The sequence below is a fragment of the Primulina eburnea genome, chromosome 9 (assembly GCF_022965805.1).
Source record: "Primulina eburnea isolate SZY01 chromosome 9, ASM2296580v1, whole genome shotgun sequence".
Taxonomy (NCBI): domain Eukaryota; kingdom Viridiplantae; phylum Streptophyta; class Magnoliopsida; order Lamiales; family Gesneriaceae; genus Primulina; species Primulina eburnea.
In genome coordinates, this window is record NC_133109.1 from 18,391,907 (window position 1) to 18,416,982 (window position 25,076).

Here is a 25,076-nt window from a genome sequence, read left to right on the forward strand (position 1 = left end):
TCGTTGACCATTTTACCATTTTCCCCATTCTATCTTGTAGCGATGGCTGACCACTTTGGTGATGAGAGTAGTCAGGGAAGTGTAGGTCGTTGGGGTGACCAGGACGATCGTAGGCGTCATCGTGAACATCGTCATCGTCGGGATGGTCCTAGGCGTTTTGATTTGCACCGTTTCATTCAGATGGGGCCTAAGCCTTTAGTCGGCGGTGAGACTCCCGATGATGCTGAGGATTGGTTAGAGCGCATGGAGAGTTGTTTCTGTGCATTCCAGTGTACCGAGGAGCAGCAGATGGAGACCCTTAGTTTTTTTCTCGAGGGCCGTGCGCGCAAGTGGTGGCGATCGACTTCTGCGCCGATAGTCCAGTCCCAGGGTAGGGTGACTTGGGCCGATTTCCGTGCAGCTTTCATGCAGCTGTATTTTCCTCCAGCCCTTCGCCAGGCAAAGACGATTGAGCTCCTGAATCTTAAGCAGGGTAGTATGTCTGTTGATGAATATCAGCAGAAGTTCTTTGAGTTGTTACCTTTTGCTCCTCATATCAGTGGCAGTTCTGAGGCCAAGTATGACCATTTCCTCCAGGGTCTTAACCAGGAGATTTTTGATCGAGTCACTGTCTGTGATAATCCTACTTCTTATGATGGGTTAGTGAACCGGTGTCGCCAGGCAGAGATCAGTCTCCAGCGTGGTAGGGCTATTCTTTCTTCTAGACCTCCGAGTACTTTGAGCCCTCGATTTCAGTCTTTCAAGAAATCTGGTTCTTCTTCTTCTGGATCTGGATCACGGTCTAGCGGTGTTTTCCGCTTTGGTAAGAAGAAGGTTTCTTGTGTACATTGTGGGAAGAACCATCCATCGGAGCAATGCCGATCAGCCGCGGGAGCTTGTTTTCAGTGCGGAGAGATGGGTCATCTCAAGAAGAATTGTCCTCAGTTGCGAGGTGGAGCAGGATCTGGTTCCGGATCTCAGACGACTGTTCAGCAGAGGAGGCAGGGTCAGGCAGTGGGTAGTTCAAATCTTCGACCTCGTGCCCAAGGTCAGATTTTTGCGCTGAACCAGGATCAGGCTGCAGATGAAACGGAGAGAGTCATAGCAGGTACTTTTCGTTTATGCGGTATTCCTGCTTTTGTTCTTATTGATACTGGAGCATCTCATTCATTCATTTCTGCACGATTTGTTAAGCGTCATAAGTTACCGTATGTTTCTCTAGACGTCATTCTTTCCGTTTCTACCCCGATGGGTCATTCGGTGTTAGCGAAGCGTCTAGTGATGGGTTGTCCCTTAGATTTTGAGGGTAACGAATTGATTGCGAATCTTATGATCCTGGAGATGGAAGATTTTGATTGTATTCTAGGTATAGACCTATTGACTACTTACCGAGCTACCGTGGATTGTTACCAGAAGCTTGTTCAGTTTCGTACGACTGAGAGCTCTAGTTGGTTTTTCTATGGTGAGGGAGCGCGACCTCCGATGCCAGTGGTATCTGCTCTGAAAGCCTGTCGTGCTTTAGAGTCGGGCGGGGAAGGCTACCTCATCTATGCGATTGATTCATCCACAGGTAGTGTTGGTATAGAGGATATTCCAGTGGTTTGTGAATTTCCTGATGTTTTCCCAGATGAGATTCCTGGTTTTCCTCCGGTTAGAGAGGTGGAATTTGGCATTGAGTTAAGGCCAGGGACTGCACCGATTTCTCGTGCCCCCTATCGTCTTGCTCCGTCAGAGATGAGAGAATTGAAGCAGCAATTGCAGGATCTTCTTGATAAAGGTTATATTCGCCCGAGTGTTTCACCTTGGGGAGCTCCAGTATTGTTTGTCAAGAAGAAAGATGGATCTATGCGATTGTGCATTGATTATCGCCAGCTGAACCGTGTGACGATCAAAAACAAGTATCCATTACCTCGTATTGACGATTTGTTCGATCAGCTCCAGGGTACCTCTGTTTACTCCAAGATTGACTTGCGATCGGGTTATCATCAGATGAGAGTGAGAGATGATGATATTTCCAAGACTGCATTTCGTACTCGATATGGGCATTACGAGTTTCTAGTTATGCCATTTGGATTGACGAATGCGCTAGCGGTGTTCATGGATCTGATGAATCGAGTCTTTCGGGATTTTCTAGATCAGTTTGTTGTGGTTTTCATCGACGATATCTTGATTTATTCTCACAGTGTGGAAGAGCATATCCAGCACTTGAGGATTGTGTTGCAGATTCTTCGCGAGAAGCAATTGTATGCTAAGCTGAGTAAGTGCGAGTTCTGGATTGATCGTGTAGTATTCCTTGGTCATGTGATTTCCAAGGAAGGAATTTCTGTGGATCCCAGCAAGATCGAAGCAGTGCTGAATTGGTCACGTCCTACGACGGTGGCTGAGATCCGTAGTTTTCTAGGTCTGGCAGGGTATTATCGTCGCTTCATCGTGAATTTCTCTCAGGTAGCTAGACCATTGACGCAACTTACTCGGAAGGATGTTCCATTTGAGTGGTCATCTGAGTGCGAAGATAGTTTCAGAGAGCTTCGTCGACTTCTGACTTCGGCACCTGTTTTGGCGTTACCGTCAGGATCTGATGGTTTCAGTGTTTACACCGATGCCTCTTTTCAAGGCTTAGGGTGTGTGTTGACGCAGAATGATCATGTGATCGCTTACGTATCCAGGCAGTTAAAACCTCACGAGGAGAAGTACCCTATTCATGATCTAGAATTAGCTGCTATTGTGTTCGCGCTGAAGATCTGGCGTCATTACTTGTACGGGGTTAAGTTTGAAATTTTTACTGATCATAAGAGTCTGAAGTATCTGTTCACTCAGGCTGAGTTGAACATGAGACAACGTCGTTGGATGGATCTACTTAAAGATTATGACTGCGAGATCAAATACCATCCAGGTTCTGCGAATCTCACAGCCGATGCTCTTAGTCGCAAGGTGAGAGCCTCTGCACTTCAGACCAGTGCTATGATTAGTACTATCCAGGATTGTTGTTCATTGGGATTTAATTTCAAACATCGGAAAGGTATGGAGAGCATTCGTGTTGCTACCATTTTATCTGAGCCAGCTTTGTTCTCGGATTCGAGATGCTCAGATATCTGATCTCAAGACTCAGAGATTAGCCCGATTGGTTGGTGGAGATAGCAATTTCCATTATCAGTCTAATGGTCTTCTGTGTTTGTCTAATCGGGTTGTGGTACCAGAGGATGATACTTTGAGGGAAGAGATCTTGGCTCAGGCTCATCGAAGCAAGTTGAGTGTCCATCCGGGAAGCAACAAGATGTATAAAGATTTGAGGACACGATTTTGGTGGAAAGGGATGAAGCGCAGCGTTTATCAGTTTGTTTCCAAGTGTCTTGTTTGTCAGCAGGTTAAGGCAGAGCACCGTCGACCGGGAGGATTATTGTTAAACTTACCTATTCCCGAATGGAAGTGGGAGCATATCGCGATGGATTTCATTACTCACTTACCATTGTCTTCGAGGAATAGTGATGCTATTTGGGTAGTGGTGGATCGACTCACCAAATCTGCTCATTTTCTGCCATATAAACGTGATTTCACTTTCGATCGTATGGCTCGATTGTACATTCAAGAGATTGTACGTTTGCATGGGGTGCCAGTTAGTATTGTCAGTGACAGAGATCCTCGTTTTACCTCACGATTTTGGGGTAGTTTCCAGTCAGCATTGGGTACGTCCCTAAGTTTAAGTACAGCTTATCATCCAGAGACCGACGGTCAGACAGAGAGGACTATCCGTACACTTGAGGATATGATACGAGCTTGTGTGATGGATTTCGGAACCGCTTGGCAAGATCATTTGCCTTTGATTGAGTTCGCGTACAACAACAGCTATCATCGTAGTATTGGTATGGCACCATTTGAGGCGTTGTATGGGCGACGTTGTCGTACTCCATTATTTTGGGATGAAGTTGGGGAACGACATGTTGAGGGACCGGAGTTAGTCCAGCAGGCTATTGATAAGGTTGCAATAATCAAGAAACGGATTAAGATCGCTCAGGATCGACAGGCTAGTTATGCGAACACCAAGCGGCGACCTCTTTATTTTCAGCCAGGTGAGAAAGTGTTTCTCCGAGTTTCACCTTTTCGCAGAATTTTGAGATTTGGTCTCAAGGGTAAGCTGTCTCCGAGATTTATTGGTCCATTTGAAATATTGGAAAGCGTGGGAGATTTGGCTTACAGACTTGCATTGCCGCCGTACCTATCAAGTATTCATGATGTATTCTACGTATCTTTGTTAAGACGATACGTAGCAGATGAGTCTCACATTTTGCATCCCTCTGAAGTTCAACTAAATTCAGATTTGTCTTACGTGGAACGACCAGTGCGGATCCTCGATCGCAAAGACAAGGTGTTGCGGAATAAGATCATTCCTCTTGTCTTAGTTCAGTGGCAGCGCAGAGGCACTGAAGAAGCCACTTGGGAGCTAGAGAGTCGTATGCGTTCGGAGCATCCAGAGCTCTTTTGAGTTATGCTTTGTATATGTTTGTGTTTTCAGTTGTAATCGAAATATCAGTTGTATTCAACAACAATTGAGATGTAATAACGATGTTGTTATTTCGTTTTGTTCATCCTCTAAGCCTGATTTCGAGGACGAAATCTTTTAAGGGGGGGAGAATGTAGTAGCCCGAATTCCAAATTGGGTAATTAACGGATTAATGGTGATTAAGAAGGTTTAATGTGTAATTTTGACCGTGGTCATGATCGGACGGACCGAAGATAGTTCGGTAGCACCGAAGAGTTCGGACGATCCGAAGTGGGTTCGGTGGATCCGATCATGAGGTGTCAAGAGTTGATCGACACGTCAGTTAACATGCAAGTTCGGATGATCCGAAGTGTAGGTTCGGTGGATCCGATCATGAGGTGTCAAGAGCCGATGGACACGTAGGAGTTCGGACGTTCCGAAGTGGGTTCGGTGGATCCGAACATAGCCTATAAATAGTGCTCGGATTTCCTCATTTTGTATTGTCAATTCTTGAAGTTGTGTCTCATTTTGAGAGGTTTGGAAGGTTTCTAGGGTTAGTTGGTCGGTCGAGCGTTAGCCAAGAGCTGCCAGGATTGGTAGCGTAGCGACGCCTGAGTTACGAGGTAATCGACATCAAAGGGCTGTCGACGGACGAAGGTAAACCCTAAACCTTTGGTAGTACTGGTTTTGCTAGTCTAGCATGGTAGTATTGTTCATTGGGTATGCTTTTGATGCGTAGGCTTGTTCTAGACCTGATTAGCGGTGTTGCGTAAGGCTAGGCTTGCTGTGATAGAGGTACGAAAGTACTATCCGAGATATCCTGGTCGAGTATACATCCTTATATGTGTTGCATGATTATCTGCTGCATTATTATATGTCATATAATACATGCTATTATGTCACGTTTTATGATGCATGTTGCATTTCATGTTGAGCCGTATCTCCTTCGAGATAGCCTTTACTGTTGAGCTGTATCTCTTTCGAGATAAGCTATATCTTGTGGGGCCGCTCAGCCCTGTCTTGTCTTGTGGACGCATGGACACCGAGAGTACACAGTGGCCGACGGGTCCGGAGGGCTTCGGTGATCCGGGACATTTTAGGTCCACGTCTGTTCTTGTAGTGGATGCAGTGACCCAGAGGAGTACCGCGCGGCACTATCCACTTGGCGCCTCTAGACTGAGCATTTTGAGATCCTTTGTTACTCCTGTTTCTTGACTACCCTGGTATCATATCATAGCATGTGCATTTCATATAGGTTTGTATACTCATGCTTTTGTACTGGGCGTTCTTATCGCTCACGTCCTCGGTTTTGTTTATCTTGGACACCCCATTCCCACGGGACAGGCCTCAGGTTGGACAGCTCAGGAGGAGGAGGAGGAGGACGTTGAGTAGATGGTTGGTTTAGTTCTTCGATATCTTTTTGATTCGATATGGTTGTACCGTATATTTCAGTTTAGTTGAGTTGTTCTGGATTTTCGATTGGGTTGTATAACTATTGTCGTTAGCCTTATTTTCCGCTGTTATCTCTGATTATTATTAATTAAGTTAATTGCATGCTTAGTTCTTCATTAGTAGGTGATTCTGGAACGGGTCACTACATTTATGGTATCAGAGCATGCTTACGATTTTGGGATATAGATTCTGTTTTGGGATTTTCGTTGACCATTTTACCATTTTCCCCATTCTATCTTGTAGCGATGGCTGACCACTTTGGTGATGAGAGTAGTCAGGGAAGTGTAGGTCGTTGGGGTGACCAGGACAATCGTAGGCGTCATCGTGAACATCGTCATCGTCGGGATGGTCCTAGGCGTTTTGATTAGCACCGTTTCATTCAGATGGGGCCTAAGCCTTTAGTCGGCGGTGAGACTCTCGATGATGCTGAGGATTTTGAATCATATGGAGATGTGAACAGACAACTAGTTGTATCCCTGAACAATTGAGAATCACAAAAGTATTGGCTTCTGTGTTCCCGTTGAGATGATCAAGTTCAAGGAGTTGAATTTGACGACTGTAGTTTGATGGAGATCAAACTGAATGCTTATAAAGGAGTTTATAAGTTAATTCTATATAATGTGAAAAATAGATGTTAGCTTAGCTGCTAATTTAATACGAAGAGTGGAACTAGGGGTGGGTTCGAGTCGGGTTTTCGGGGGTATTTTCGGGTACCCGACTAAAGAAACATTTTTTAAATTTTTTTTAAAAATATATATTTTTCACATTTAACAAAAAATCACATCATCACATCAAGTTATGACTAGTCATTATATCATATTATGACTAGTAAATTAAAAAAACACATGTATTTTTCAAATTTCACAAAATATCATGTCATTATATCATTTTAAGATTAGTCATTTGTCATTATATCGGGATATGACTAGCCACAAAAAAAAATATGTATTTTTTCAATGAATAGACAGATAGACCATTAATTTCTTTTAAAAAAAATTCGGGTACCCGATACCTGATCGGATATCGATAAAATACCCGATTCCGAACTCAAAAATTATTTTCGGGTATTGGGTACCTGTCGAACCAGTTTTTTTTTTCAAAAATACCCGATCGGGTACCCGATACCCGAAAATAAACACCCACCCCTAAGTGGAACTACATGTTTTTTGAAGAAACTGGCAGCTGCAAAAAATTGATTAGTGGAAATTTTGAATTTTCATTATACGAACAAGATTTATATATTATATATATCGGCGTTCTCAGATCGTCGATCGGGTTATAATGAGTTCATAATTTTTTATTTAGTGAATTTAGAATTTAATAAATTAAATAATAGTATTAGTAGTAGTAACAACTAATATATACGAAATTCCCGTAAAAGATTCTAGAAGGGTCTAGAATTAATTAACTAACAAGTTAATCAAGGAAATTAAGCAACGATCATTTAATTTAAATAATATATATGTGTATATACTTTATATGGAGATATAAAGATGTGTATATAAATATATAATATATTATCAAAAATTGATTAATACATGATATATTTACATGAGAATTTAATTAACTAAAATTAAGAGTCCTAAGGACACTCTCCTCTTCTCCCTCAAAACTTTCGGTCATCTCGAAAGAAGAAAAGGATATTTTATGCTGAGAGCTGATCGAGCAAAACTTGCACTGTGAAATCCTCAATAAAAATATGGTTTTATATGCTCAAAAATTAATCGCAAGTGCACGATGTCAAGTAATAGTATAATGTACGTGAGTACGAGTATCGTTCCATTGAAGAATGTGTTTGACAATTATTATTTCCAGTTATTAGATCTTTAGCAACGAAAATTGGTTGATTGATTATTATTATTACTACAATCAAATAAACATGCAAATAAAATTATTCAAGAATTGATTAATGAGATCTAATATCTTAAATGGTTGAATAAAAATTCAACGAGAAATGAATTTGTTGGGAATATCGATTCACCTACCCATCGTTAATTAATTAATTCGTTCCATAATGATTATATGCTTCCGACAGGATTTTCTATTCAATTGAACACACTCTCTCGAGCTATGCCAAACTAATTCTACTCAATGAAGTAATTAAATGTCTTTAATTATTTATCAAGAGTGAATTGCATGTCGATTTATGAAATCCCCTAGTTTTCGACCCTTAGGACTATAACTATCGGTGCGTATGTCTATGTAAATTGTAGATCCACGGATTATACTACTCGTTCCTATCACAAGTTATTCTCTCGAACTCACTCTCAATATAAAAACGTTGTTAAAGTCAGCTTAACAACACGATAAAACAGTAGTATAATCAAGAATAACGCAACAATCGAAATATAAATTAATTAAATCAAAGTTCGGGGTAGGATCCCCTTAAATCCCCACAAATAATAAAGTTAGCTACTAGAATTCATAGTGGAAATAAGCACAACAATGTTTAAGAGATAAAAAATAAATTAGAAATACTAGATTTGACGGAAATTGCAAAGAATGATGCCCGGAAAGCTTCGAATCTTCAATCCAAGCGCAACGATCCTCTCCAAAGCTTGTGCGGCTGCCCCTATGAAGTCTGAATGAATCTCTTTTCGTGCCTGCCCCCCTTCCATATCCTATCCATTCAGAATTAAGGTAAGGAATCGTCCACAATTTTTTCCAAAAATATAGACGCGCCCGGGCGGACATAAGTTTCCGCTGTCCGCCCGGGCGGATGGTCTGCGCAGATTTCTTTCTTCTTTGGCGCGCCCGGGCGGATGATTCTTGCAAAATTTTCTTTTATTCCCAGCTCTCAAGTGCCTTGGCGGATGTGAATTTGCGCCCGGGTGGAAGTCCTTCGCAACTAATTCTTTTTTCTTCATTTTTGCATGAATCTCCTGCATTTTCACACCGACACATATGATTAATAATAAAACATAATATAAACTAAAATGTGACAAAATGCATGCAATCTAAACGATAAATGCAACACAATGGGACAAAACATGACATGAAAAACAAGTAAAATCCACCCATATCAACCCCCCAATACTAACCTTTTGCTCGCCCTCGAGCAAAACATGTGACAAGAAAAAATAGAACATGACACAAAGTAGCTCGACGGTGAATTCATAGTCATCAACTAGCCTCAGCGAAACTCAACATATTCCCTCGTCGATCAATGTAAAAAACAATTCTTCGTACTTTCTTTGGTCTAGACATTGTTTCAATTAAAACCTGAACGTGTATGTGTGTGTTGTTAGTCCTTGTATCATAAATGAAAGAGAGATCCATTCTCAACCATTGTCAGAGATTTTAATCAGCTTGTTAATGTAAATCGTACTCTCTTTTACTCCTCTGCACTCAGTGATCACCAGCAGCACCCATTTTTCTATCATTTTCTTTCTGAATTGGAATACAGTAATAAAAGGACTATATTAGAACCTTTCATCTCATATTCAAATCCATGTGTTTTACATTTTTAGCCAGGAATAGGATTTCATTCCTTTATTCGGCTCTTCAACACCTTACATCTCCACCTTTAGCCAGGAATAGGATTTCATTCCTTTATTCGGCTCCCCCACACCTTACATCTCCATCTATCTTTTTTTTTAAATTTTTTCTTTTCGCTGCTGATAATTACCTCGATTCAAGAGAATATAGTCAAGCTCAATTCACACACCTTCAAACATCTTCGTTCCCCACTTTAGTTTTTAAATTTTCACCATCTTATCATGCATGCTTCTAGTTCTAACATTTGTGCAAAGAAAATTCAATGTTTTAAATAAAACTTTATTCAATGTTTTAAATAAAACTTTATGTCTTTACCACAGTATGTGCTAAAGGAGTGCGATTACACAACAGACAGGGCATGTCTCATCATTTCTTAATCATCCTTGGCTAACAAGTACTACTCCAAACACTGTCGGCTGACACACACCAATGCAAAAATGACTCATACTAAATGCCAACAAATATAACCAATAAGACACCAAAAATAAACACACGAAACAACACCCATCCACCCTCCAATACTAAAGTCGAGCATTGTCCCCAATGCAGTAGACGATAGAAAAAGAGACAGATAGTGCATAACAAAATGGGTGTAAAATAACAAAAACAAAAATAACTGAAATGATCTAAAAGAAATGCAAGAACTAAATGAAAGGGGACATAAGTGACTCCCCTCTCAATGATCATCCTCCTCGTGCGCCTCTAGGGAATGACGCCAGCGTCCGGCTCTGGTGCATCTGCATAGTGGAAATAAGTTTTCGCCCGGGCGGATAATTATCGGCTTTTTAAAAAAATTTTGAAAAGGGCTCGCTCGGGCCGATGTAAATATCCGCCCGGGCGGAAACATCACGGCAATTCAAAATTTTTTGATAAAAGAAGCGCGCCCGGGCGGTAATAAATTTGCGCCCGGGCGGAAGCTTTACGGCATTCCCTTTCTTTTTTTATATATATAGAATAATAAGAACACAAACTAAAAATTGAATTAAAACGAGTAAAGAGTGAAAGAAATTAGTTCTCAATTTATATTTGAGAGCTAAACTGCAAGTTCCCCTCAGTTCTGATTGTTTTGGAATCGAGTGACTCCAATTTGTCGTTCCCCTGTGCCACCTAAATATTTCTTCAGTTGTTGAGCATTGACTGTGAATGACTCAATTTTTTCATCTCTCATAGTTATGTCTCCCGAGGGAAACACCTTGGTGGTCATGTAAGGGCCCGTCCACCTTGACTTGATCTTGTCAGGAACCAGGCGCAGCTTGGAGTTGTATAGCAGCACCGCTTCACCTTCTTTGAATTCTCTCGATGTGATCCGGTTGTCAGGTGCTAGCTTTGTACGCTCTAAGTACACGTACTTCAGGTGTGGATGCCGTGGTTTTAGCTCACGTGTTGGCTGTTCCTCAATGTTTGACTTCTGAGGGGTCAAATCTCTTCGATCCCCCATGTCCTCCAATTTTATCCTTTCTGGCATCCATTGATGGTTGGCATTACAATACGCCACTCTTGCATATTTTTCTTCATCAAGTTCATCCTTCTTCAATTTAGTGGTGAGCGTGGCTTCCAATGGGTCCTTCATAGCATCTTGCACAAATTGACACACAAGTGAATCCGATGAATCAACCATAAAACAATCATTAGTGTGCAGTGTGTGCTTAAGAGCGTTAAAAACATTAAAAGCGATTTATTCCTTTCCTACTCTCAATGTCAACTTCCCTTCTTGCACTTCAATCACGGCTTTGCCAGTTGCAAGGAACGGTCTCCCTAAAATCAAAGGCACCTCCCTATCCACTTCCATGTCAAGCACCACAAAATCTGTAGGAAATGTAAACTTTTCCAATTTTACCAACACATCTTCTTTGACTCCTCGTTCATATTTGGTGGATCCGTCAGCTAGTTTCAAGGACATCTGTGTCGGTTTAGGCTCGCCCAATCCAAGTTTCCTGAATACAGATAAAGGCATAAGATTAATGCTCGCACCAAGATCACATAAAACTTTAGGAAAAACAACATCACCAATCATGCAAGAGATATAAAAACTCCCTGGATCCTTTAGCTTTGGTGGGATCTAGTTTTGTACCAATGCAGAGCAATTCTCAGTCAATTTTACCGTCATGTGATCCTCCAACTTCTTCTTATTAGCTAAGATGTCTTTCACAAATTTAGCATAACTAGGCATTTGCATCAAGGCATCAACAAAAGGAATATTGATGTGCAATTTTTTAAATACCTCAAGAAACTTACCGAATTGCGCATCAAGTTATGCTTTTTTCAATGCCGCAGGAAATGGAGGAGGTATAACAATTTTGGATTGTCCAGTGGGTGCTGGTGTAGAGTTAGAAAACTTACCTTTGTGCGTACCAACCGCTTCTTTTCCTTGATCCTCTTTTTCTTTTTCCTCTTGTTCAAGCATTTTTCCACTCCGCAATACTATGGCTTTCACTTGCTCTTTTGGGTTAGTCTCAGTGTTGCTTGGAAAGGTGCCTGACTCTCTACTTGCTATCATCTTCGCTAACTGCCCAATCTGATTCTCTAGCCCCTTTATCAATGCATCCTGATTTTGTAGTCTAGTCTCGGTGGTTGAAATGAACTTAGACATCATTTGCTCCAAATTGGACTTTTCTTCTAGAGGAGGGTCATATCTGTACATCAGTTGTTTTCCATACGGTTGTCCTCCATGTGGTCGATTCTGACTGTTTTGACCACCCAATGAGAAGTTGGGATGTTGCCTCCATCCAGAGTTATATGTGTTCGAATATGGATCATTCCTCGAACGGTTGTGGACTCCCACTTGATTCACCAGTGCCTCATTTTGCACATAGAAGGGATTGTCATCTTGACAGTCCTTCACAAAGTGTTCACCTCCACACTTATCACAGAATATCTCTTGAAGATGCATAGCCATGCCACCCATATTCAAGTTGTCTAATTTCCTGTTCAAAACATCAAGTTGTGCAGTAATAGCGGAAAGGTCAGTTACCTGGTCAACTCCTGCACTTCTCCGCTGGTTGTTCCTTTCAAATTGAGGATGATAGCTGCTAGCAGCCATCTCCTCCAACAGCTATCCCTCTTCAACAGTCTTCTTCAATAGGTTTCCACATGCAGCAACATCTATCATAGTATGATTAGGAGTAAGCAAGCCATAGTAAAAGGTTTGAACAACTAACCCAAGTGGCAGTTCGTGATGAGGGCATCTTCTTAATAGATCCTTTAATCGCTCACATGCCTCATATAAAGATTCCTGCTCGAACTGAGCAAAAGTGGTTATGTCTGCCCGCAGCTTCATGGTCTTGGATGGAGGAAAGTATTTAATGAGAAATGCTTTCGCCATGTCCTCCCATGTGGTGATCGAACCTACATGCAAACAATTCAACCATGCTTTAGCTTTATCATGTAAGGAGAAAGGAAATTAACGCAATCTAACAGCATCATCAGAAACTCCATTAAATTTAAAAGTATCGCAAATTTCGAGAAAATCTGCGATGAGCGTGTTTGGGTCATCTACTGCAGATCCTCCAATTTGGATTGTGTTTTGAATCATCTGAATTATAGCTGGTTTGATTTCGAAGTGGTTTGCCCGCACAATAGGCCTCACAATGATGGGGCGTGCTCCATCCAAAGAGGGTTGGGCATACTCCAGTATTTGTATGCGACGTGGCATCTCAACATGTCTATCTTCACGATGTTCCTCCTCACGATCGTTCTTGTGCCTCTCCATCAGTTCTTTCAGTCTCTGCTGTTGTCTTCTCCTGCGGAAAGTTCTTTCAATTTCAGGGTCGAACTGCTCAAGCTCCACATCAAGTGGCTTTGGCATGCACTGGACGAGATATCTGTAACAGAATATGGAGTGTTAATTTAATAAAATGAAACAATGATAAAGAAAATAACTAATAATAAAATTGTGAATTAACAGTTCCCGTCAACGGCGCCAAAAACTTGATCGAGCAAAACTTGCACTGTGAAATCCTCAATAAAAATATGGTTTTATATGCTCAAAAATTATTCTCAAGTGCACGATGTCAAGTAATAGTATAATGTACGTGAGTACGAGTATCGTTCCACTGAAGATTGTGTTTGACAATTATTATTTCCAGTTATTAGATCTTTAGCAACGAAAATTGGTTGATTGATTATTACTACTACAATCAAATAAACATGCAAATAAAATTATTCAAGAATTGATTAATGAGATCTAATATCTAAAATGGTTGAATAAAAATTCAATGAGAAATGAATTTGTTGGGAATATCGGTTCACCTACCCCTCTTTAATTAATTAATTCGTTCGATAATGATTATATGCTTCCGACAGGATTTCCTATTCAATTGAACAGACTCTCTCGAGCTATGCCAAACTAATTCTACTCAATGAAGTAATTAAATGTCTTTAATTATTTATCAAGAGTGAATTGCATGTCGATTTATGAAATCCCCTAGTTTTCGACCCTTAGGACTATGACTATCGGCACGTATCCAATTTCATATGTCTATGTAAATTGTAGATCCACGGATTATACTACTCGTTCCTATCACAAGTTATTCTCTCGAACTCAGTCGCAATATAAAAACGTTGTTAAAGTTAGCTGCGCTCTAACAACACGATAAAACAGTAGTATAATCAAGAATAACGCAACAATCGAAATATAAATTAATTAGATCAAAGTTCGGGGTAGGATCCCCTTAAATCCCAACAAATAATAAAGTTAGCTACTAGAATTCATAGTGGAAATAAATACAAAAATGTTTAAGAGATAAAAAATAAATTAGAAATACTAGATTTGACGGAAATTGCGAAGAACGACGCCCGGAAAGCTTCGAATCTTCAATCCAAGCTCAACAATCCTCTCCAAAGCTTGCGCGGCTGCCCCTATGAAGTCTGAATGAATCTCTTTTCGTGCCTGTCCCCCTTCCATATCCTCTCCATTCAGAATTAAGGTAAGGATTCGTCAACAATTTTTTCCAAAAATACACACGCCCGGGCAGACATAAGTGTCCGCCCGGGCGGATGATTCTCGCAAAATTTTCTTTTATTCCCAGCTCTCAAGCGCCGGGGCGGATGTGAATTTTGCCCGGGCGGAAGTCCTTCGCAACTAATTCTTTTTTCTTCATTTTTGAATGAATCTCCTGCATTTTCATACCGAGACAAATGATTAATAATAAAACATAATATAAACTAAAATGTGACAAAATGCATGTAATCTAAACGATAAATGCAACACAATGGGACAAAACATGACATGAAAAACAAGTAAAATCCCCCCATATCAAGAGCTTCCTTGTCGCCCCGTTGTCGTCGCACTAGTTCTGGATTTCTAAAATTCTAGTGTCATATCCTCAACACATAAATTGTTTGAGGTCTCTAATATGATCTAAATAAAGAACAAAATATCCGACCATGAACTTAATTTGACTATCAAATGAGAGGGGCCCGTTCGAATGATATATATTATCTCGGCTTAAAATCCGGAATATTTTGGAGCCAACGTTAAATAAAAAAGTATTAATTCTAAACACCATATAGATGTTTAAATTCATACAACGCCCAATGTCATTTCAAACGTGAAAATAAAATTTAAAATTTCCGCTGCACTTTGGTGGATTGTCGTCCGCCGTAAAAGGCATCAGAGAGTGCCCGACAACGCTCAAATCACCACCTGTAGAGACTGCAAGTATAAAAGAGCTTGAACAGCCCAAACAAGAACTTCCAATGTCACCTTCTATTTAATGGGTCCATATTGGGCCTAATGGCCTTAATTATAGACTCAACACATAATTAAATTAAATAATTAGACGGCTCAATCCTAATTTACATGACCCATCATTTTTTTTAAGACCCCATCAATTTGAATGAAGAGCAAAGAAAAGATATAATATTTTAACATTAATACGCGAGAAAAATGCATGAAATAATCCAAGTCCAAATTCATCACGAATACTTGAAATACTCCCAAAGAGATGAACCATAAGAAAATAAAAATCAATAAAGTACTAAATTTGATAAATTTTTGGTTGAATATAGTTTGTATATCATCCTACAAATACATTAGTCATAACTAAAGACCGCCCAAAATGATTACAACTTCAACGGATTCCTCCTAACTAAGTCACAACACAATTCTTGAGTCAGTTAAGGCAGACAAACATAGAAATGATATAAATTTTATTGTCCACAGTTTCCCTTCAAAAACTTTCTTTTAATGTTTCATGTCACAGCTCATCCGAGGAAGGGCGGATACGAGGGCGTGATAAGTTCCGGGCGTTTCTCCTTCCTGTCTGTTTCCAGGCATCCGACTTGGCTTCGGGTTGGCGCACTTTTACTCCTCTAATCATCTGTTTGCATGAATGAACCAAACAAGTTTCATCAGAACAAGGTTTGCTGAATACCCTATGGAACTTAAATCATTTTGCAATATACCTTTTAGATTATGGGACATGTAATGAAGATTTCAATTGGCGTAACAAATGGTATACAAAAAGTGAGAGCAAAAGATTTGAATCTTCTTAGACCAACAATAAGCCACACTACAAACACAATTTCAAACCAAAGAACACACTAGTAGGATCGTTTAAAGAGATTTTATGTACATAACGTCTCGCCCGAACATATAGCATCGTCTTTCACGCCTTCTTGAAATTTCTTAGGTCTGCGGATACATGAGAAAAGGTCGTGGAAAAGGAAATCTTACGTATTTGCCACATTTTGTGTCTAGGTAGATCACTATAAAATCTCCTTCTTGAAGTCCATTGACCTTCACAAAATCTCCTAAAAAACCGACCACGTGATTAATATTAATAAAACGTTATATTTATTACCATAAGTTTGCCTTAACGCCATATAGTACCTGTGTTCTCAAGAAGGTACATTCTACTTTTGTTGTTTGGCCAAAACCTGAAACACCCAAGACATAATCAAATTCAATAAAGTTCCAAGTCGGAAACATGTGATCGCAATGAAAATATAAATGCAGCTGTACCTATATCGCATATTCCAGACCCGAGAAGCTCCAATATCTTCCATGGCAATTGTGACTCCGTCCCGGGTCTCGAGTTCAGGGAGATGGTTTTCAGCTTCCTTCTAATGGCAATGGATATTGCTAATTAATTCAACTTGATAGACACAATCTAATAGGTTCTTATATGTAATTTTATGAAAATCCTAATTGCAACTAATTTAATGCAATCACAGCAAGATTTAGCTAAGACAGGAAAATTACTTTCGGCAACACAATCCGTCCTAGATTACCAACATCACTTTGCTTCAAGACTTTCTGCATCAAAAACTTCAAGTTCCTCTCCGTCTTCAAACAACCCTGTAGACAAAAATCGAACAGAAATGTTAATTATAGTTTAAACTCTGAATTCAAAATTCAGACAAAAACCAAGTACATTTTGGCGTTGATGTGAATATGAATCCCCTCGAAAATCCTGCAGTTGCATCGAGCCTCCATTGACTTGAACTTCAGAGGTATCAACCGATGGAATTGGCACGCTCTCTGGCGGAGGAGTCGATGTAAGATCAACAACAGGCGAATACATCCAGTCTTCCGGAGAACTAACTGGATCACCCACAGGATGTGAACAATCTATTTGATTTTTATTATTACTGTGTCGGTGATGGTTTGAGTAGAGCCGTTTTTGCCGAGCCATTCTGTTCTTTCGAGCCTCTTTAGTCGCAGAACAGCCTGACCTAACCAATGTCTCCCCATTTGGAGCAGAAGTCTGATATGGATTCCGAACGAAAACTTGCTGATAGGATGAAACAGGATGACTATTATCCGTAGAATGGCTAAATTGAGGTGACATGGACATGGTATAAGGGGTTGGAGTCCAGGCTTGAGCATTGTTCATCATCTGGTATTCTGAGGAATGTGTACAAGGCATCATATTCATCACTTGCTGATGATGTTGGTATGTAGGGGGTACTGGAAGTGGCGGGTTCGAATAAGTTGCACCACCGATATTGCAGTACCCAACTGCCAGAGGAGGAAGACCAGGCGGCGTTGCCACCAGGGTGGGGGATTCAAGAACATGAGGGGTTGGTACAGGAATCATACACGGAGTCGTGGGAAAGCAATGTGGGTTAGAGTTATCAGGAGAGACGACATTAGTGTAACTGAAATTGGAGTTAGAGATACGGGTTGGATTAACAACGGGGTTTTCTTGACACTGAAACTGAGATTGAGGGCGGCGGCCTCCATTCTTTTGAAGCTGGTAGTGCTCCACCCATTCAAGAATCAATTTCAGAAGACGTTTCATGCCTTCTTTAGTTCTGCCCAATCGCTTTGAAGCATTCTCAATGGTGGATCGGTTGAGTTTTATTTTCCTCACATCCTCTGCAGAGATGCGATCTTTGTTTTGCTTCAACCAATCGAGAAAAATCATGGAGAGCTCCTTATTCCCTCGTAGGAAACTGAACCCATCGTTCTCTTCTTGGCATTGGGTTTTCTGCGGCGGCGGCGCCTCTTGGCCTGGAATGATTTCTTGGTTCTCGAACAGTGAAGATGGGTCCCATATCTCATTGCCGTCAATCAAATCCATGTACCCCAAATCCTCCATCACATCGACGCAATCGGAGTCGAGCATACTTTCAAGATCAGACAGCCGCGGCGCAATATCAGTACCGGTGGTGGAGGATGACACGACGGCGTAACCCGCTTCAGTCTGGTCCCTCCTCCTCTTGGGCGGTGCCCACGAGGCCTCGGGCGACGAGGAAGCGGCGGAGGAAGACGAGGGCGTCGCCGCTATGGTCTGCGCCGCCGATGGGGCGGTTGAAGACGACGAAGACGAAGACATGCAAGGCAACTCCGGTAGAGAGGGGAAATCACCGAACAAAACAGAAGCGTCGTTCATGTCTAGAAGGGTGTTTTCTTGTTCCCTTTCAAACCAAAAATCTTTCTCCCCCATCACCATCCCATGTTCCTCCACTTGCATAGCTTCAAAACCACCACCACCACCAGAGTTTTCCCCAACCTCCGCCTCCATATCCACAACTTCCGCCCCACCATTTCGGTCAGAAGAGTGCCGATCGTGCTCAGCAAGAGGCGGTCCTCCTCCTCCTCCCTCAACCATTGATTCTTGATTCAGTACAATGAATTTCCAGAAAAAGAAAGGAGATTCTGTAACTAATTGAGGGAAGATATATATGATCTTGCTTCAAATCTTGCAACTTGCATCCATATCAACAACAAATACATCAAAGGTCTCCGCCACTGAAAACATATTCCAGTCCCAGTACTGTAATTTATACAAAATCGAAAATCCGAAATCCAAAGAAAGCGACCTCTTCACCAAGCCCACATTTATTATAGCATTAGATTTTTTTTATTTTAAAAAAGAAAATATTTGAATATTATATATAAGCGACAATGGTACCATAAACCGGGCCGGGTCATCCATAAAGAAATGAAACCCTAAAATGTTCGGTGAAACTCAACCACCATTGTTAAATGCTCACTTTGTTCGGTTCTGCGGAATTTTTCAAGCTCTTCAATTCTTCATTTAATGGCTTCCCCCCAATGCTTTTATTTTCTCTTTTCAAACAATTGTTCCGTTTGTTTCTTTGCCGATAAGTTCAAATGGTTTCTTTTTGTATTTTACCAAATTTCATCGGTGCCTTGTGTCTGTATGTATAATTTACCAACTTAATTTTGGAAATATAAATAAATATATATATATATATATAATCAAATATGAAATTAAATAATAAAAAAATGTTTAATTGCGTGTAATGGAGTTTTAAATTTTTAAATAGAAGATAATGTAGAGAAAGAACCAATAGCTTTGGAATTCGTGATATGATGTCAAGGACTTTTCCAGAAGAAGCATATTAACGAGTCTCTTTCTTTTTTATATAAAATAATTTGTATCTTTAGCTTTAGCAAATGTCATTTTTTTTTATTCATTTTGATTTTGAATTTTGGTCCTCGATGAAAACTTTGGCTCATTCATGCCATAATTTCATTTGCCTTTTTGAACTTTATTTTAAAACAAATACGGAATATAAAGTTTTGTGGTTGAAATAATGTTTTTTGGAAGCATAAAATCGTTTCATCTAATTCAGAGTAAAGTTACTTTAATTTTTCTTAATCGCAAGATTATCAAACTTTGTTCACACTTCTAACAAATTTTAGACTTTATCAGTGAGACGTGCGATATTCACAATAAAAATAATATTGTTAGCATAAAAAAGTAAAATTTTTTTATGGATGACTCAAATAAGAGATATATCTCACAAAATACGACCCGTGAGATCGTCTCATAAAAGTTTTTTCTCAAAGTTTTTATGTCATTCTCTATCTGTTTATTTCAATATCAGATTTACTTTTATTTTATTTAATACTCGTTATTCGAGAAAATATTTTTTTATCGTAAATTTATGGATATTCAAATCTATATTTTATTTAAATCTTATCTAAAATTTAACGATTATATCATATAAATAAAATAAAAAGAACCTGTACAATTTTACAAACATCATATGCATTAAAATATAATTTCTCTATGTCATAATAAGTTTGGACTGATGTAAAAATAAAATAAATAATATTTTCTTTTTTTATCATAAAATACAGCACCAAATATAATTTCTCTATGTCATAATAAGTTTGGACTGATGTAAAAATAAAATAAATAATATTTTCTTTTTTTATCATAAAATACAGCACCAAACGACAGCTAAATTGTAGGATTACTGCGATTTTTTTTCTTCTTTAAAACGGTGATATGTAAAATGTCATTTTTTTGGGTAAATTAGTCTAACATACCCGAACGTATTTTCATTCTATGAACCATTTTTTTATGTCAAATTTATATATTAAGGGTTCCTTGTTATCAAAAATTTTAAATTCTAGTTCCTCATTATTATTATATTGGGCAAAAACTTATGTGAGACGTATATCTTATTTGGATCATCCATTAAAAAAATTACTTTTTATGTTAAGAGTATTACTTTTTATTGTGAATATCGGTAGAGTTGATCCGTCTCACAGATAAAGATTCGTGAGACCATCTCACGATAAACCTACTCTAAACGTTCTTCACTTCAAGTTAGACCTTAATTCCAAGGTTGGAAAATTGACTTTTGCATTGATGAATTAAATTTTTAGGATGGTAACATTCTTGCAATATTTTTGTTATAGTGAGGAGTTAGTCTCATGTGAGATCGTCTCACGAGTCATAATCTGTGAGACAGGTCTACCCTACCCATATTCACAATAAAAAGTAATATTCTTAGCATAAAAAATAATACTTTTTCATGGGTGACCCAAATAAGAGATTCGTCTCACAAATACGACCCGTGAGACCGTCTTACACAAGTTTTTGCCTATTGTGAGTGTCAAGAAACTCAAATTGCTACTATATTTTAATGAAACCATACTGTACATACATTAAGGTACAGTTTGATACATAAGATATGATAAATAAGGGATATATAGTATAAGAATAAATCAAGGATAAATATAATAATAAGATAATATGTTGAATGTTTGGTATAATTTTAACAAGAGTGATTAAATTTATATATTGAATTGTAATAACAAAATTAACCCTATCACAAAAATTTATATATATATATATATATATATATATATATATATATATATATATATATATATAAACACATATATACACACACACACACACACACACACACACACACAAATATATAAACACACATATATACACACACACACACACAAATATATAGATATATTTGTGTGTGTGTGTGTGTATATATGTGTGTTTATATATTTGTGTGTGTATATATGTGTGTTTATATATTTGTGTGTGTGTGTGTGTGTGTGTATATATGTGTTTATATATATATATATTTGTGTGTGTGTGTGTGTATATATGTGTGTTTATATATTTGTGTGTGTGTGTGTGTGTGTGTATATATGTGTTTATATATATATATATATATATACTTAAATGCATTTAAATTGGAGGTAATTAAGTCATTTGTAATGTATTTTATCATTACATTAAAATTATCACACCTCTTACAAAGGATGTTTTATGATTTATCCTTCTCAAAATTTATTTATCAAGGGCTCGTGATATTATAATGGCTTTTAAAAAATGTATCAAACATGAGATAAAGAGGATTATTTATCAATCTCACCCTTATCCATGTACCAAACAATGCCTAAATAACTAGACTATGATGATACATATATATATGTATATGATATCATATTTAATTATATTAGTACCACAAGTAGTTTTGATTGTACCATATTTTGATACATTAGTACTACATAACAATGGAAATGATATTAAACTTAAGTGAAGTAACCAGTATGATACCATATTTTAATTATATAGTATTTCAAGTAGTCCTAATTTTGTCACAGTTTACAATATTAGTATTACGTAACAATACAGTTGGAACTGAGAATACGTGTACGAACAAATACCATGATATAACACATATATTCATATGTGTCGTATTCTAACTATACTAGCACTACAAGTAGTTTATGTTTTACTGATTTGTATACCATTAAAGACAATAAATGTTTTATTTATCTTGAATGTATAAATATATTGTTGGAAACTTAATTTTGGTGGTATGACAAACTAAGAGATTAATTTATTAGACTAACTGACAGTTGTCTAACTGAAGATTAAATGTGTAGTTTATCAAAAGCAACTGAAACCAGCCGAACTGAATTTACAGAGTCAACTGACTGATCAGTTGAAAACTGATCAGTTGATATATTCAGTTGAGTGCTTACCAACGTCTTCATATCAGCTGATCACTCAGCTGCACACGTCATCAGTTGAAAATGATATTCAACCGACAACAGTACAAAGCAGACTGACTGCCACTCGTAGTGGAACGCCGAATTTCAGAGTTTACAATATACGAATGTCAGAAGAATATTGACGTGGCAATCAATGAATATAAAGATTCAAATATTATTTAATATTATCGTTGAAGAGATGCCTATAAATAAGTGACGAGAGCAGTAGAGAAACAACTCTAAAACAACTAAGTGATCTATCTATTCTCAAGCTTGTCGTTACCCTACTAAAATTATAGCTCTCACTCAAGAATCAAAAGCTCACTCTTATTCGATTTATCTGTAGCATTTGAGGCTACCTTTTGAGCTTACTAGCACAAATCATTGTATTATTTATTTGATCTTAATTAGATCAGTTGTGCTAAGTCCAGTTGAGAACTGTGAGAAAGTTAGTAAACTAAGAGTTTCAGTTTTGACAGTATTAAGTCCAAACTGAAGTGGGTCTGTATAAGTTTTTGTATTGATCAAAGTCTTTTAGTGCATATCATATCCTTGTGACAGAAGGGGTGACGTAGAAGTTATTCAATCTTCGAACATCCATAAATCTTCGTGTTACTCTTTTAGTTATTATTCTATCTTTCAGTTAGTTTATTTCCGCAACTGTATTCAGTTAAACTGATTGTTATCGACTGAAAAGATTCCTAGTATCAGTTTGTCACAGAACTGACACTTCATTCGAAAAGATTACAAAAATCGTGTGTATTTATTCAAACCACCCTTCTAAATACCTTTCAACTGATCCTATCATGTGTGGTATCATAACAGTTGAATCTTGTCTAAGAATACTCTTATTTACAAACTGATCATCATGTCTTCATTCAACAAAATACCGATGTTTTCCAGAGAAGATTTTAACGATTGGAAAATTAGGAATGCATGCTCATTTAGCTGCACAAGATAACGACATGTGGTATGTCATCACTGATGGTTTCATGAAGATTCTAAAAGCAAACACTACAGTTGTCATTACTGACGGGGCACCTCATCGCATAGAAAAGTCTAGAGAGGAATGGACAACTGAGGACAAAAGGAAAGCCAACTTAGACAATATGGCTAAGGATATCTTATATAAAATGCTGGATAAAGTCACTTTCAGCAAAATCAAGATGTGCAAACTGGCAAAGAAATATGAGAAAAACTGATCCAGCTGTGTGAAGGAAACGAGCAAACAAAAGAGAACAAGCTATCAGTTACTGTTCAAAATTTTGACAACATCTAGATGAAATCTGGTGAATCCATGCATGATTATGATGAAATGATCAGTGGTATTGTCAATGAACTGAATGCACTTGGAAAAGTGTAATCAAACAAAGAAGTGGCTCTGAAAGTGATCAGAGGTCTTCCCAAAGAGTGAGATGTCAAGACCATGGCAATGAGAGAGTCAAAGGATCTTAATAAGATCAAACTTCATGGCTTGTTTGCTGATCTAAAGGCTTATTGAACTACAAGACAGAGAAGGAAAGCCTTCTGTACCAACTGCCACAACTGCTTTAACTACTGTCAGACTGGAACCAACTGGTTCAGCTGACAAATATGCTGATCAACTGAGCAATGATGTTATGTCACTGTTTGTCAAGAAATTTGGGAGGTTCATGAGGAGGAATCAAGGAAACTTCCAGAAGCAATATCAGAAGAACCAATCCAAAGAAGAATCCTATGTTTGCTACAACTCTGGAAAATCTGGTCATTTCATATCAGACTATCCAAAGCCAAAGAAGGAAAGTCGAGTAGCAACTGATAACGGAAAGAAGCCCTTTGATCACAAAAGAAAGACCAAGGATGAGAAGAAATCATTCAAGAAGAAGCATGAAGTGCTTTTGGATAAAGAAAGCAAATCTAAGTGGGCTGAAACGGACAGTGATGAGTCAGAACCAGAAAGCCCAAGCAGTTCAAGTGATGATGAAGAGGAAGTCAAGTGATTAATGGCAGATGATGCTGAACTGGAGTCAGCAAGTGAACATGTATTTGACTTCAGCTCTACTGATTTCACTCGTGAGGAACTCATTACCACCTTGTATGACATGGTAAATGAGTATCACAAACTTGCTCGATCATTTCAGAAGTTCAGAACTGAGCAAACTGATCATAATGACAACAAGACAGAAACTGATGAGTCAGTTGAACTGTTGAGTCTGAAAAGGGAGATTGCACAACAAAAAGCTGAAATGATTGAAAATCAAGCTCTGATATGTAAGTTAAAAACAGAAATTTCAAAACATAATGAATTGATTCAAGATTGGAACAAGTTTTCAGTTGCATTGACTGAAATGCAGAATTCTCAAAAATCAGTTGATGATAAAACTTGTTTAGGTTTTAACAGTTTTGATGAAAATTTTGCAAGTGATACTCAACCAAAGTTGAATAAAAGCAAAGGAAAGTACATTACCTTTGTAAAATCAACCTTGGTAAATGAATTTTCAGAACCTAGTAAACGAGCGGTTCAATTGATTGAAAGTAAGAACAAAGGCAAATGGCATGGTATTGGATATAGCTCTGAGAGTCCAACTGTTATAAGAAACTAGTCACCTAAACGGCCCAGTCACAAAAATCAATACTCAAGGAATGACTATTACAATTACTACAACTATAAGCCAGTTCAGAAACAATATCAAAAGAATAGCCAGTTGAAAAGGATACAAATCATACTGTCTCATCCTCACATCACACACATATTGCCAAAAATTCGTGAAAACCCATTTGGAACACAGTAACTGGGAAATCAGTTAGACTGATTCAAGTCTGGTTCCTAAAGGACTAATCAGTTTAGGACCCAAATGAATATGGGTACCAAAATTATATACTTTGTGTGATATCAGGTAACAGGTATAAGCAAAGAATCAACTAGGTATCTAGACAGTGGTTGTTCACGAC

The 25,076-nt window shown here is 38.4% G+C and overlaps 1 protein-coding gene and 1 non-coding gene across 4 annotated transcripts; one reads left to right on the forward strand and one right to left on the reverse strand.

The window, feature by feature from the left end:
• Window positions 1–12,573: 12,573 nt before the first annotated feature.
• LOC140842232 (small nucleolar RNA R71) lies at window positions 12,574–12,679 on the forward strand. The gene has a single exon (XR_012120362.1). It is a non-coding gene; the product is annotated as a small nucleolar RNA R71 (small nucleolar RNA).
• Window positions 12,680–15,375: 2,696 nt separating this feature from the next.
• Window positions 15,376–18,936, reverse strand: LOC140841321 (B3 domain-containing transcription factor ABI3-like). Of its 3 annotated transcripts, none has more exons than XM_073208628.1 (6): window positions 16,783–18,935; window positions 16,611–16,706; window positions 16,371–16,468; window positions 16,239–16,285; window positions 16,083–16,159; window positions 15,376–15,726 (listed from the first exon to the last, which is right to left on the reverse strand). In XM_073208628.1, the coding sequence occupies exons 1-6, from the start codon at window positions 18,463–18,465 to the stop codon at window positions 15,604–15,606; spliced, it is 2,124 nt and encodes a 707-aa protein (XP_073064729.1). In that variant the 5' UTR covers window positions 18,466–18,935; the 3' UTR covers window positions 15,376–15,603. The 3 variants fall into 3 exon arrangements, with proteins under 3 accessions (XP_073064729.1, XP_073064728.1, XP_073064731.1); XM_073208627.1 differs by having other exon boundaries at window positions 16,371–16,471; window positions 16,783–18,933; XM_073208630.1 differs by lacking the exon at window positions 16,083–16,159 and having other exon boundaries at window positions 16,371–16,471; window positions 16,783–18,936.
• Between the last annotated feature and the right edge of the window lie 6,140 nt (window positions 18,937–25,076).

What these genes read in the sequence shown, in the direction of transcription:
- LOC140841321 (XM_073208627.1), bottom strand. Translation starts at nt 18,465, where the DNA reads ATGGTTGAGGGAGGAGGAGGAGGACCGCCTCTTGCTGAGCACGATCGG. An exon ending in GTACCTTCTTGAGAACACAG is followed by an intron (nt 16,160 to 16,238) that starts GTACTATATGGC and finishes TCGGTTTTTTAG; the next exon opens with GAGATTTTGTGAAGGTCAAT. An exon ending in ACACAAAATGTGGCAAATAC is followed by an intron (nt 15,727 to 16,082) that starts GTAAGATTTCCT and finishes TCATGCAAACAG; the next exon opens with ATGATTAGAGGAGTAAAAGT.